Source organism: Saccopteryx leptura, chromosome X (assembly GCF_036850995.1).
Source record: "Saccopteryx leptura isolate mSacLep1 chromosome X, mSacLep1_pri_phased_curated, whole genome shotgun sequence".
NCBI lineage: Eukaryota > Metazoa > Chordata > Mammalia > Chiroptera > Emballonuridae > Saccopteryx > Saccopteryx leptura.
In genome coordinates, this window is record NC_089516.1 from 12,855,925 (window position 1) to 12,870,661 (window position 14,737).

At 51.1% G+C, this 14,737-nt stretch overlaps 1 protein-coding gene across 7 annotated transcripts in view; it reads right to left on the reverse strand.

The window, feature by feature from the left end:
- MAP7D2 (MAP7 domain containing 2) overlaps nt 1-14,737 on the reverse strand; it is a 131,649-nt gene that overhangs the window by 3,435 nt on the left and 113,477 nt on the right. For all 7 annotated transcript variants that reach the window (XM_066357187.1, XM_066357182.1, XM_066357181.1 and 4 more), the window contains 6 exons: nt 9,478-9,703; nt 8,610-8,714; nt 7,076-7,132; nt 6,568-6,646; nt 5,082-5,253; nt 2,400-2,675 (listed from right to left, as the gene is read on the reverse strand). In XM_066357187.1, the coding sequence (XP_066213284.1) occupies nt 2,426-2,675; nt 5,082-5,253; nt 6,568-6,646; nt 7,076-7,132; nt 8,610-8,714; nt 9,478-9,703 (889 nt within the window). In that variant the 3' untranslated portion in view covers nt 2,400-2,425. The remainder of the gene's footprint in view (nt 1-2,399; nt 2,676-5,081; nt 5,254-6,567; nt 6,647-7,075; nt 7,133-8,609; nt 8,715-9,477; nt 9,704-14,737) is intronic.

Sequence of the window (14,737 nt, forward strand, 5' to 3'; positions counted from 1 at the left end):
TCCACAGTAATGGTGATTTATAAAGTAGGGAAGTAACTTTACTTTATAAAATTTATAAAGCAGAGTTACAGCAAGTTAAAGCATATAATAATAATTACTTACCAAGTACTTTATGTCGGATTTTCACTAAGTTTGGCAGAATAAATCTTTATAAAACAACTTACTAGGCCCTGGCCGGTTGGCTCAGTGGTAGAGCGTTGGCCTGGCATGTGGGGGACCTGGGTTCGATTCCCGGCCAGGGCACATAGGAGAAGCGCCCATTTGCTTCTCCACCCCCCCCTCCTTCCTCTCTGTCTCTCTCTTCCCCTCCCGCAGCCAAGGTTCCATTGGAGCGGGGATGGCCCGGGCTCTGGGGATGGCTCCTTGGCCTCTGCCCCAGGTGCTAGAGTGGCTCTGGTCGTGGCAGAGCGATGCCCCAGAGGGGCAGAGCATCGCCCCCTGGTGGGCAGAGCGGTGCCCCTGGTGGGCGTGCCGGGTGGAACCCAGTCGGGCGCATGCGGGAGTCTGTCTCTCCCCATTTCCAGCTTCAGAAAAATACAAAAAAACCCAAAACAAACAAAAAACAACTTACTACAGTTAAATCTATCCTTTTATTTATACTTTGGTTGCTCTGCTACCGCCCACCATGAAAGCTGGAAAGCCCACTAGTGGGCGGTAGGGACCAGGTTGACTACCACTGACAGAGCATTCTCTCTTTGTTTCTAAATAAAGTGCTATTCAGGACAGGGGGTGGGTCAAACTTTTAGCCAGCACTTCTCATCTCACACACCCCATAAGCTGGGCTGGGCATGGTAGGTATGGTACTAGAGGCTCCCAAATGAAGGATTCACTTGAAATTCTTGAATTTCAGCCCTGGCCGGTTGGCTCAGCAGTAGAGCGTCGGCCTGGCGTGTGGGGGACCCGGGTTCGATTCCCGGCCAGGGCACATAGGAGAAGCGCCCATTTGCTTCTCTACCTCCCTCCCCTCCTTCCTCTCTGTCTCTCTCTTCCCCTCCCGCAGCCAAGGCTCCATTGGAGCAAAGATGGCCCAGGTGCTGGGGATGGCTCCTTGGCCTCTGCCCCAGGCGCTAGAGTGGCTCTGGTCGGGGCAGAGCGACGCCCCAGAGGGGCAGAGCATCGCCCCTGGTGGGCGTGCCGGGTGGATCCCGGTCGGGCGCATGCGGGAGTCTGTCTGACTGTCTCTCCCCGTTTCCAGCTTCAGAAAAATACAAAAAAAAAATACAAAAAAAAAAATTCTTGAATTTCCTCCTGGAAATTCACATTTCCATTCTTGTGTGTGCTCCTGTATATACTACATATTCATATTCATGTTTGCATTTTTCAAGTAAAACTGACCATCCAGGGGGCTGAAAGATGTTTATCCTATCTTCCGGATTTTGACTTCCCCAGAGTTACGAATTTCAACTATCATTAAAAGACTGAACCTTTCGACTTTTACATTGAGTGGAAAATTGGACTAGAATTCACTGGTCACAAATGCATATACCTTCAGACCAGGTCGTGAACAGAGGGAAAGGGGGGGAACTGAGTTCTTCGTGTTAGACACTATTCTAGATTAAAAACACAGGCAGGTGAGCTGGGGTTTCTGAACCAGATGCTCACTGGGATTCTTTCTAACTTGAGGCCAAGCCTTACTGGCCCTCCTCCTGGGAGACCAGGTACCTCCTGTTCCCCTCTTCCTCCTTTTTGTCTAAACCTATTCGTGGGAAAGGACCCGATAAACTCATTTATTGAAGACACCCTCAACCAGTGAGACCAATACTGTGAGATATGTGCATTTTTACAGGTTCGTCTTAAGCCAAAACCAGGAAGCTGTGACCGTGGGATTCGGCATAAGCGATGAGGCCAGAGCAGGGAGCCTTGGCCACGCTCCAGAAGCCATGCCGCATGTGGCCGCGTGCCCAGCCCTGGGAGCCGAGGGACTGTATAAGGACCTCTACAGGCTCACTAGCGCTTTGATCGTCAGAAGCATTTCTCCTGGGAATCTCGGCCTCAGGGAGGTCTCGCTAAGGCAGGCCCGGGAGCCAGGCCCTCCTTTCGAATGGGAATTCATTTCCTGCAGCCGTCCATACCCAGACATTGGCTGCAGTTAAGCAGTGTCTTTGATGCCATCCACAGGGCTTCCTGAAGAGCTGTGCTCCTCAGGTGGGATTCTTGATAAATGAGCCGCCTGGTACCTTCTCAGAAAACAGATAGGGAAGTAGATAAACCCCTTCCTGAGTGCCCTGCCCTGTTCCTCGGCATTCCACAGGTCCAGGTCACTGTCTTAGACTAAGGACAGCTCTTCTGAGCCATTACTGGAGGAGCTACAGAAGGGTGGGAGAAGGGAGGGGGACTCTGCCACCTCCCAAGAAGTGGGGAAGAATAATAATAATAATAATAATAATAAAAGGCTGTACCTTTCGTTAAAGAGATGCTGTATTTGTCAACAGAAGGTGTTCAGAGTGGTTTCTTGGCTGGGACTGTTAAAGCCTTCGATCAGGTTTTTGTTACAGTCGTCCAGGCTGAGATTTTCACTGGGCCTCTTGGGGAACATGGGGGGGCCGGTGAAATCTAAGAGGTCTTGCAGAGCTCGGGCATTACCAGTTCCGTTTGGGTCCAGAGACATCCCGGGAATCATTTCACTCACTGGTGAAAATTCTGGGATGGAGATAAGCTCTTCTTTGAAAACAGGACTGGGGGTGGGATGCAGAGAGAGGAGGGGAGAGGGAGAAGGAGAGGGAGAGGGAGAGAGAGAGGGAGAGAGACGGACAGGTAGAACTATTAATTCTGATATTTTGTTATACTACTCTTCTTTTCTAGAGAAGAAAAATTTAGAGCCAGAGCTTGTGTGTAACACATTGTAAGAAATATGCCAGTTAGTTCCGATCTGAGATGCTGCCAGACACAAGGCCCCTGTGGATGAGAACACGGAAGGGCAGCGAGCAGGGCCGCGAAGGCCAAACTCATCCTGTCCACAGGAAGGAGGAAAGTAAGAGGCAGGCACCAGCAGAGAAGCCAAGCACCTCCCAACCCTTCCACGAGGGAAACCCAGACAGAACACAAATGCTGGAAGTTCTGAGCAAGCTGAGGAAGGGCCCTAACTGGCTCCGGGGCTTGTTCCTCCCTGGCCTCAGGCTCCTCTGCTGCAAAATGGGACAAACAGTTGTTTCTCCCTCCCAGGGACCTGCGAGCGAGCGAGTGGGACTGCTCCTGCTGGGGACACGCTCCTGTGGAGCCTCCTGGTGTAGGTGCTCAGTTAAGGCTGGGGCCATCGTCAACTAGGACCCCACCATCCACCCTGTCACCATCACTGTCACCGTCACTGGCCGAGCGAATCTCGCCCACCGCTCCCTCTCTAAAGCGAGGCTTCCAGTCCACCCCACTGACTTGCCCGGCTCCTGCCAGCGGCCCGGCTCTCTCTCTCTCCTCCCTAGAAATGTGTCAACCACTGGCCTAGCTCAGGTGAGTGGTGGGCAGCGATTCGAGGGCCTGTCATCCGGACTCCTACCAGCCGGAGTAGGGCTGCTGTCAGGTCGTTTGTTCTTTTTTTCCCCAATAAGCTTGTAGGAAAAGAATCTAGAAAACCCCACTGACCTGGAGAAGCTCAGAGGACCCGTCCCCTCACACAGACCAGCAGCTGACTTAACTAGCGCTGCTTCTGGTACTTAGAGCTTGGGCAAAATGCCTCAGTAGCAGAAACACCCCCCCACCTCCATCCCCTGGGACTAAACAGCTGGTCAAAGCTTGGGGAGGAGAGAATGCCACAACCTTGGGCAAAACCTCCAGAAAGCACCTCTCTCCAAAGGCAGAGGCGGCCACCAGGAGAAGCCAGTGCACACATGAGACCCCTTCACCTTCTTGAAGCCTGGCAGGTGCCAGGCCTTGTCCCCTTCCTTCACCCAGAGATATAAAGCATAAGCTGCCTCAGCACGGGGTTGGGGGGTGGTTGGCGAGAAGGCTCTGAGAACATTTAAGGTGTCAGCCATTGTCGCCTGGGGCCAGAGTGGTGCCAGGTAGGGGACACCTGTCACGATGGTGGATGTAGTAGCCAGTGGTGGCACAGGGAGATAGGTGGTGACAAGGGCTAAGGAGTCCCTGCTATCAATCCACGCGAACTTGCTCTTCTGGTGACGGGGCTGCTGGATCCTGGGCTTTCACATATCCGGCCAAGGCCAGGGGGCGTGAGCTGGGGTCAGTCATAGTCAGTCCTCAGGAAGACCCTTGGCCCCTTGCCTCGGCCCCAGACCAAGCTGAGAACTCACAGCCCAGCAGAGCACGAGGGCCTCTGGCAGAGCTTTTGCACAACACTGTCAGTCCCTCCTGACTCGGAGAGCTGCCCCCACTCCAAGGGTCCTGCCCGGGGCTCTCCGTCCCAGTGCCTCTGCCACAGCCCCACGCGAGCTGAGGTCTCCTTTCATCTGGGATTTGCCCGGTGATGTCATCCACAAACATGCCAATTTAAGAATTCCTTGCTTTTAGAATCTGAAAGCAAATTTGTTCCTTTACCGAGTCTCCAATGACAGCTCTCCTTAAACATGAGACACTGGACACAGTGGGCCTTGCCGAACCGGCCCTATGTCTGCAGGAGCAACCATCCCCCAGCTGCAGAGACTGGCGGCTAAGCATTCCGAGCTGCCACCCTTTTTCTGGACAGCTGCCTTCAGCTGAGGGAGCCCCACGCGCACAGGCATCACACCTGTGTCCCCGCCCCAGTGGCCCCAGCCAATGGCTGACGGTACAGCTCAAGGCCGCCTCCCTCATCTCATTCAGACCTTTCTCTGGTGGAAACTCATCTCCCAGGGCTGCCACGACACGAGCTGGGACAGCATCCTCGCCTAGTGACTTCTCCTGCCGCATCTTGTTCCTCACTCCCTCCACTTTCTCCTGAGATGATAAATTCCGGGCCCTAGACCCCCTGACCCCGGCTCCGCTTCTAATGGGCCTGACCCAAGTCACAAATATACCACTGAGAGCTTTCCTGACCAGCAACCGAGCCCACCCGAGATGATGTGGGTGTGCAAAAAATGCAGATATCGAGTACGAGGCGGGGAGGTGTCCGGAGAAGAGATGAGGCTCAAATGCAAAAGAAAGGGGCTTACCTCACATCCATAGACTGCACTTCTTCAGCCGACTCGTCCCTGCTCGGCTTCCCCTCCAGGGCCTCCAGATGAACAAGTGCCCCAACTGGTTTAAGCCCAGTAGAGAAGACGTCCGGGCAGAGAGGTGCTGGGGCACCCTTAACGTCCTGGGAGGTGCTCAATCCACTGATTTCTGATGGAGAACACAGAGTCCTTCCATTAATCAGAAAATATCCGAGACCATGGAGCCACAAAGGGCAGTTAATTTAGTCCTCTGCTTGACCAATAATGCGACACCTTTTGCAAAAAGAATCCCAGGTAATCACTTTCACCCAGGGGAAGAGAAGACAAGTGGTATTAGCAGTGTCTGCAGCAGGGCTCACGACCCAGCCGGGAGACTTAGGGTCATGCACTGGACCGTCCCCAGGCTCGGACAGCAAGCTCTTGAGCCACAAGGCAAAGGAGAAATGTGCAGTGACTCTAAGAGGGATACGCCTTTTCTGACTCTGGCTGCCATGAAATATCTACACCTGAGGGGTTTTCAGTGCAGCTGGTAGGAAAGAGCTGGACTACCCCACGTGCAGAAGGCAGGAGAAACTGCCACGGACAGCAGTTGTGTGTGCGTGCGTGTGTGTGCGTGTGCGTGCATGCGTGTGTGTAACAGAGAAAGAGAAAGATAGAGGAACAAACAGGGACAGACAGGAAGAACTGCCACGGACAGCAGTTGTGCGTGCATGCGTGCGTGTGTGTGTGTAACAGAGAAAGAGAAAGATAGAGGAGCAGACAGGGACAGACAGGAAGAACTGCCACGGACAGCAGTTGTGCGTGCATGCGTGCGTGTGTGTGTGTAACAGAGAAAGAGAAAGATAGAGGAACAGACAGGGACAGACAGGAAGAACTGCCACGGACAGCAGTTGTGCGTGCATGCGTGTGTGTGTGTGTGTAACAGAGAAAGAGAAAGATAGAGGAACAAACAGGGACAGACAGGAAGGGAGAGAGATGAGAAGCATCAATTCTTCATTGCAGCACCTTAGTTGTTCACTGATTGCTTTCTCATATGTGCCTTGATCGGGGGGCTCCAACAGGCCGAGTGACCCCTGCTCGAGCCAGCGACCCTGGGCTGAAGCTGGTGAGCCTTGCTCAAACCAGCTGAGCCCTCACTCAAGCTGGCGACCTCAGGGTTTCCGACCTGGGTCCTCCGCATCCCAGTCCGACGCTCTATCCACTGTGCCACCGCCTGGTCAGGCAGCAGTCAGTTCTTAATACAACCTGCCTGGCAGGTAAGCTCCCTGGAAAGCAGCACGCCCCCACACGGCGCCTCCTGTACTGTGATGATCAGTCACTGAGGAGCCTGGCACACTGCTGCTGGAGACCAAGACCAGCAGGGAAGGGGAAGTACCCCCCCAGCAATGACACACGCAGCGGCACGGTGCTGGTGCCCTGCAGGAAGTGCGTTGAGCCCTCACCTGCTGAAAGAAGGAACACAAGAACCAGACCTCACCCTCACCTGTTTTGTTCTGGATGACAGCTTTCGTCTTATTGTCCATGCACACAGCGGGCTGAAGCTCCATTTTCAAGTCTTCTTTCTGGAAACAGATAGAGGGAAGACTGCCATTACACAGACAAACAAATGCTTTGGAAAAGTATCAGAGGCTGCTTGGAAGCATGCCGGGCCATCTGCCTGCTCCGTGGCAAGGCTTCGAGTCTTCTGAGCTTATTAGCAAGCAGCTGTTTCCCTTATTAATATGTCACCATTCTCTTTTCTATCCATAGCTACTGTGTCTCTCCCTGCATCCCTACCCCCATTTCTCTGAGAAAAGTTTTATTTACACCTAGTCTCCGAAACTGCTCTCTCAGACTCCTCTTTCCAGGCACCTGCAGTCTCTTCGATGTAGCCAGGAGCAGAGCAGAAGGAGTCCGCTTTGGCTCTTCCCAAACTGGACAGAACCACGAGCCCATGGACCTATCCTGCCACTCAGCTCGTGACCTATCAGCATGGTGCTCTGGGCGCCTACCTTCACTTCTGGGGACACGTCGCTCTTCCTTGTTCTCTTCATGATTTCATCTATTCTCTGGGAACCAAAAAGGACCAGTAAGAGGGATACGAGACCGAAAGCACATTAACGAAAAAGGACCAGGTAAGAGGAATACAAGACCGAAAGCACATTAACAGTAGTTGGGGCTATATGCAATGTCAGACTTTTTAGAACGCTCGTAGACAGAAAGTCAGCAGAGGATAATGAGCGTAGAAAGATTTTCCAGTGGTTTTGCAGATGTACACCTTTGCCCTATGAACAAGGTCAAATGTTTGAAAAGTGAACTAGGAAGTATCTAGAATCAACATTTCATTGATATCCCTTTTCTCCTTCCTCTCCTTGAGCTACCTAAAAATCAATACATTACCCTCTGCCTTTCAACAGGACCACCCTGGAGAAAGTGGGGCTGAGATTCAGGTTGGGGGAAGGCAATAGATCGGTCTCCAGGTTCCCAGGGCTGCAACACAGAGCCGAGGCTGGACCAGAACACCATGAGAATGAGCTTTATAACCAGCCTCCTTAAACCCAACTTTATCCATAACTGCATTAAATGCAAATAGACCACACAGGTCTATTTGCATTTAAAGGCAAAGACTGTCAAAATGGCTTAAAATAACAAGTCCTGACCACATGCTGTTTGGAAGAGATACACGTATAAAAACACACATAGGTTCAAAGTAAAAGGACAGAAAAAGATTTACTACGCAAATGCTAATAATAAAAAGACTGCCTGCCGAGGTGTGAAGTGCGAAGTGGACTTTAAGACAAGCATCACTAAAGATGACATTTCTGGCAGCTCTCTATAGAGCACACCCACACCTTTCCACAGGGCGCCCCCCCTCTGGTTCCCCCACAATCTCTCCTCCCTCTCAAGGCACTTCTCTCTCTCCCTTTCTCTCTCTCCCTTTCTCTCTCTCCTCTCCCTCTCTCTCCCTTTCTCTCTCTCCCTTTTTCTCTCTCTCCTCTCCCTCTCTCTCCCTTTCTCTCTCTCCTCTCCCTCTCTCTCCCTCTCTCTCTCCCCCTTTCTCTCTCTCCTCTCCCTCTCTGTTCTCTAAGCTCCAAAGGCTCGTCTTCTGCTGTAACTTGTTTCCCAAGTCTCTCTCTTCCACGGCTCACTTCTTCTGCTTCTGTGACTTTCTAAGTAAACTTTCTCTTATTAGTAAAAAGGGCATTTCTAACGATCAAGGTATCAATTCAACTGGAAAATTAAGTAATTTGAAATTATATTCACCTAACAGCAGAGCCTCAAAGCACATAAAACAAAAGCTGATAGAACTGGAAGGAGGAATGGGCAAGCCCATAATCACAGATGGAGCTCTGAACACTCCTCTATCGCTAACTGACAGAACAAGGTGACAGAAAACTCATAAAGGCATAGAAGATTTGAACAGCACTGTCAATGAACCGGACCTAATGGGACAACTCTCAGACCATTCTACCCAGCACCTTAAAGAAGAACTGATTGTTTCCTGTTCCCGCCTCGCCCTCAGTCCTCCCAGCCCCTGGTCCTTACCTTCTTCCTCTCCTGGCGCTCCTGTTCAATCTGTAGCATGATCTGTTCTCTTTCTAGACGCATCTGTTTAGCTGCTTCCTGGGCCTTTGCTTCTGCCACTTCCTTCTGACAGAGACAGGCAAACCAAGGCATAAGCTTTACTACCCTAAGAAAACACTAGAGTCACTGTCTGGTGTTTGCACTTGTTCCTTGACCTCATCGTCTACCCAGTGGGGGCTGCGCGAACAGTCCATGTGGATTTACACAGCTGGCTCTACCACACGGCCCACAAGGCTGGGCCTCCCTCGTCTACCCCTGGCCCACCACACAAACCAAGTGCAGACAGTTCCCACACGTGGCCAAGGTCTTTCTGCATCTGATGGCAGCCTCTGGCCACGAAATGTTTATGTGGCCAGGAGTTCCTGGAAGTTAATCCCCCAAGGATTGACCTTCAACCATGATGGGCAGGAATTAGTAGATAAATACCCCAGTTTCCTCGCCCCGTCAGAGGAACAATTCTAAGGCATGTCTATAGTTCCTTAGTCCCAAAGGCAGCGAGTTCCAGTCACCCATGGTAACGCACTCATCAGTGTGCTGACATTGGCTTTCTTCTCATTCCCTATCGGCATCCTGGGGTCCTCTCCTGAACCAACCACTGGCTCCCACACTCTCATCCAGGGTCTGTCTTTGGGGGAACCCCAACCGACACACAGCAAACATTACCAACTTCCCTTTTATTGCCCAAAGTAACTCATATTTAATGATAACCAGCCCAGCTGGTTTAAGAAACCACTTCAAGTAAATATTATGAGTCATTCAACTTGAACTAATTTTACCCAATATTAACTAACACCCTTAAGGAAAGTCTAGATGAAGACTCATACAGTACCTGCTTTTCAATCATGGCTTTTTCTTGCTTTTCTTTTTCTTGTTTTTCCTTTTCTTGCTCTTCCTTCAACAACAGCCCCTCCTTGGCCTTCCTCTTGGCCTCCTCTTCCTCCAGTCTCCTCTTTTCCTCTTCCTGCCGCTTCTTTTCTTCTTCCTGCTTCCGGGCTTCCTCTTCCAGGCGAAGTCTCTCCTCCTCTGCCTTTCTTTCCAATTCCTCTCTCTCCAGCCTTTTGGGAACACAACTGTTGTCAGAAGGACGTGCCCAAAAGGCAAACTGCCAGAGAACCACGTGCCGACAGACAGGAGAGTGTAATGCAGCGCATGGCACAGTTACAGACACGTGGCCTTGAATTAGTATCCACTTAAGAAAATGACTCATCCTTCCGGGAAAGCCGCTCCAGCCCACATACTTACAATACATACCTGTACGTGTATAGATTAACCAGGGTTGACTTTCAATCTTGTTATACAAGGAGTACTGATGTATTGATTTGAGAACATACTGTAATGAAGACACAGATGTCCCCCAGTACACACAACCACAGCCCCATCATTCTTATTTAATGACAATTCTTTAAAAACTAAGCAAAATTAATTAAAGCAACTAAAGCTAGGAACAAGTTAAGTGTCTCAAAGGCCACAACTGTGCCCGGTCAGCAATTTGAGAGCAGTGAGTATGAGCTCAAAAAGTTCACTTTGGTTTTGAATTGGGATATGCCTTCTGAGGCAGCAAACGGAAGAAATGCTCAAGAGAATCTGACATTTAATGTAGAAATTAAAATATCTCTTTTCCATTTATTTTGGAAATCTTTAAAAATCTGTTTTAGTTTTTAATCTGTGCCATATAAAATTAAATACCATTTGGACATTTTTCATCCAAAGATGAATAGTTGGTGATATGATGATGATCAAGAGCTCTAAGCAGCGAGGGAAAATTCTGTAAGATTGAAGCGCTTGTTTTTACATCTCTAATGTTCTCCTTGCTCTCGTGTGCGCCTCTTTCCTTATCTATGAAAAAATGTGAGTGATCGTACTCACCTTGCAAGGTGCTCCTGATGGCAATGTGACCTCTGGGCAAGACTGAGTGCATTCTGATTGTGCCACTCACCGTGTGACCCTTCCTTGGAAAGTGACTGAACGTTTCTGATGCCCATTAAAAAAACCGGAACAGCTGTATTATTGACTCTATAACACCATTGTGAGAATTGAGATCATGTGTGGGAAGCACTTAGCGTAATGCCTGGCTCTGGGTAGATTCTGAAATGCTAGTTTGTGAGAAAATTGAAAACAAATTCTCTCTCCAACTCCCACTGTCCTTTTAAGAGCATCTATAAAACTATGTTTTTCAGAAATTACCTTTATTTGGAAGCATGTGTCACTGACTTACTGGATGCTGTTATATTGTTATAAAAAGATCAAGACTTAAAAGAAGATCCTTCTAATAGTTGGTTTCAGGAATCGTGAAGACAATTAGCCTATGTGTCACAAAAGAGATATTTTAAAAGGGAAATAAATACTTCGAGACATTATTTAGCTTCAGACTGTAACATGATGTGATAACCATATTCTACATTAGCAGAGGTTGCCCATGAAGCGTGGCTGCAACAACTGAGATTATTAATAGATAGTCGAGCAAACTCTGCAGAAGAGCATTGTGGGACCTTACGCTCCATAAAAACTCCGCTTCTTCGATTCCTCAGAAACAGAGTAAGTACGCCCAACACAGGACGATCACAAATGGACGTGGGGAACATGCTTTATCCAGAGATTAAACAGCACTGTTCAGTCCTCATCTCATCCAAGGAGCCAGTTGTGATTGTCCCAGAGAAGTTAACACACATAGGATGTGTTGTGTGTGAATAAATGCCCAAGTTGCTTCATCTTTCTCTTTATGTTCACGATCTGAAAAGCCACTGTTTCTCCCATTTTACCATGAGGACTTCACTTCAGAGGTGCCCCATACATACACACACAGTAAATAACACACCCTCTCGATCTCTAAGTCTCCATAATTAGGCCCATTAGCCCCTGCTTGTCCCTATTTTTTTTTAAGTGAGAGGAGGGGAGATAGTGAATCAGAGTCCTGCATGCACCCTGAACTAGGATCCACCCGGCAAACCCATCTGGGGCCACTGCTCAAGTACCGAGCTATTTTTAGCACCTGAGGCTAACACACCTCAGCACTCGAAGACACACTTGAACCAACTGAGCTACTGGCTGTGGGAGGGGAAGAGGGAGAGAAGGGCGAGAGGGAGGGTGAGAAGCATATGGTCGCTTCTTCTGTGTACCCTGACCGAGAATCAAACCTGGGATGTCCATATGCCGGGCCAATGGTCTATCCACTGAGCCACCGGTCAGGGTCTGCTTATCCCTATTACAAAATCTTCTCCATCAATCACGTTCTGCTTCCTCCAGAACTGGTTTCACCTGTGTGAAACTGAGTCCCTCAATATCCTCTCCAAGGACGAACATCTTTTCTCCCCTGCTTAAAGGACCGGAGAGAACATGGATTTGGTCACCTTCCTACTGCCCTTCTGCCGCAGGCCACCCCCACCCCATTGCCTTTGTCATCATTACCCCATTCCCTTCAGAGTTCACCAGACTGTGCCCAGTTCCGTCATCCTCTCCATCCTCGCTCCTGTCACCTACCCCACCCACCCCCTTTCTTCAGCAGGGAGCTGCACTGCAGCCCTCATTCAGCAGATGCATCCTTACCCCATCACCAGCCACTGGGGGTCTTCACTGAGCACCCCGCAACCTCCAGCACCTCACCCTCCCGGCTCACCCTTTCACACTGAAACCATATCCCTGACACACGCTCAGCCTTGAATTGTTCAGTCTGTGGATAAGTATGTGGGTTTCACTATTCTCGCTTCTTTACGTACTTACACTTTTCATTTAAAAAGGCTTAACCTTTAACATGCCAAACTTCTTCTGCGGTCTGCTCTCACCGCGTCCTGCAGGGCCCTCTCCTGACCTGCCCGAGTAGCACTGTGCAGTCACTGTGTGCTGCCTCCTCTCTGTGCCCAGGCCTCCGGTCCCTTCCTGAGCACTTCAGGGCCCTCTCTCCTGACCTGCCCGAGGAGCACTGTGCAGTCACTGTGTGCTGCCTCCTCTCTGTGCCCAGGCCTCCGGTCCCTTCCTGAGCACTTCAGGGCCCTCTCTCCTGACCTGCCCGAGGAGCACTGTGCAGTCACTGCTGCCTCCTCTCTGTGCCCAGGCCTCCGGTCCCTTCCTGAGCACTTCAGGGCCCTCTCCTGACCTGCCCGAGGAGCACTGTGCAGTCACTGTCTGCTGCCTCCTCTCTGTGCCCAGGCCTCCGGTCCCTTCCTGAGCACTTCCAGGACGGCATGGAGCCCACTCTGCCACCCAACTCCAGGCTTAGGTGACCCCCTCGACCACTTGTGCCCTCCTAGGCTGCCACCATTGGTTAGAATAAGGCTCAAAGAAGACAGACTGGTCACCTGTCAGCCTCAGCTGTCACTCCAGCCTCTTAGCCCCATCCCTTCCCCTGATCCCTGTGGAAATAGACCAAACCTCTAGTTTTCTCCATCTTCAACATCCTGTCTAGGTGAAGGCATCAACAACCACTACAGAGAAGCCTGGGGCCACCTGATCTCAGCTTCCTAACCCTGTCTCCTCTACGCACTGCTCAGCACGCCCCTGTTCCTCTGCTTAGGGCCAAAGGATTGCAGGTGCCATTGCTTGTGCTATTAATTCCACTCTCCCGCACCACGTTCCTCCCACACCCTGCCATTTCCTTCCACCGTTCCACCGTTCCACCATTCCACAAGTACCTTTCCGTGGCCTGAAAACACACTCAGGTCTCAGGCGTCCCAAACAACTCTCCCCCGCCTTCCACTCAGAGCATCTTAACATCAAAGTAACGGTTAAGGGCCTCCACCCTCTCACCTCTTCCAACCTGGCTGAGGTCTCCACTGTCTCCACAACTTCCCTTGAAAATTTTGGTTCATCTTTTAAACATCAAGGCCAACAGTTTTTCTTCAGCCTCAACAAGTCTTGCAGGTACAGTGTTAAATGCCCCTCCCGTGAGGACCTCTCCCCACCCATAAGCATGAGACTGTCCCCTCCTGCGTGGCTGCCACCATGCCCACCACCCCACATGAGATGAGCCCCGCTGGCCCCTCTCTTACTCCAACAGCCGAACACCTGGAGGCTCAGCCAGTGAGGCGCCAGGTCTGTGCAGCAGAAGGACCTCTTGTATGGACACTGTGACCCTGCTCATGGGGCTAACTTGAACATCTTTCTCTGTGAGCTCCTAGCGGCTATCTTAGCTTTTTTTTTTTTTTTTGTATTTTTCTGAAGCTGGAAACGGGGAGAGACAGCCAGACAGACTCCCGCATGCGCCCGACCGGGATCCACCCGGCACGCCCACCAGGGGCGATGCTCTGCCCCTCCGGGGCGTCGCTCTGCCGCGACCAGAGCCACTCTAGCGCCTGGGGCAGAGGCCAAGGAGCCATCCCCAGCGCCCAGGCCATCCCCGCTCCAATGGAGCCCCGGCTGTGGGAGGGGAAGAGAGAGACAGAGAGGAAGGGGGGGGTGGAGAAGCAAATGGGCGCTTCTCCTATGTGCCCCGGCCGGGAATCGAACCCGGGTCCCCCACACGCCAGGCCGACGCTCTACCGCTGAGCCAACTGGCCAGGGCCTATCTTAGCTTCTTAATGTGCCTTAACGGGACCCGTTTTGGAATCACAGGCGTGCTAGTGTCTTCCCGGGCCTTCCCTAGGGTGGATCAGGGTTCCAGGCTTCCTTGCCCCAATTCCAAGAATCCGGATCCACCTCTGGGCCACCCACAAGCCCAGAGGTTATGCCCTGCTTTGTGTGCTTCTACAAGAGCCCTGATGTCGCTGCTGGTAGGGACCAGACCAGCTTCTGCCCTTCTTCCTAGGTCCCAGCTACCTAGACTCCTGTCAGCCCCTCTGTTCTGAACAGCCTCATCCCGGATGGCGTATCCCTCACCAGTTTGTGACAATAATTGGCTTTCCGTGGCTTGCCTCAAGGTTTTATTTTTGGCAACTGCAATGTTGTGGTTTCAACTATTGAGACTAAGAGCAAAACAGACGTGGAAGGATCTTATTCCAAGTGAGATCCGCTGTGTTCCAGCCCCACGGAGTCAGGTATTTTCCTCACCTCCCACGTGCTGCTAGGCAAAGCTTCACATTCTGGCAAGAGAGAGGAAAACTGGTTTTGGGTCAAGCGTATTACTCCCATTTTTAGTTAGGCCCCAGGCGTCAACTCCA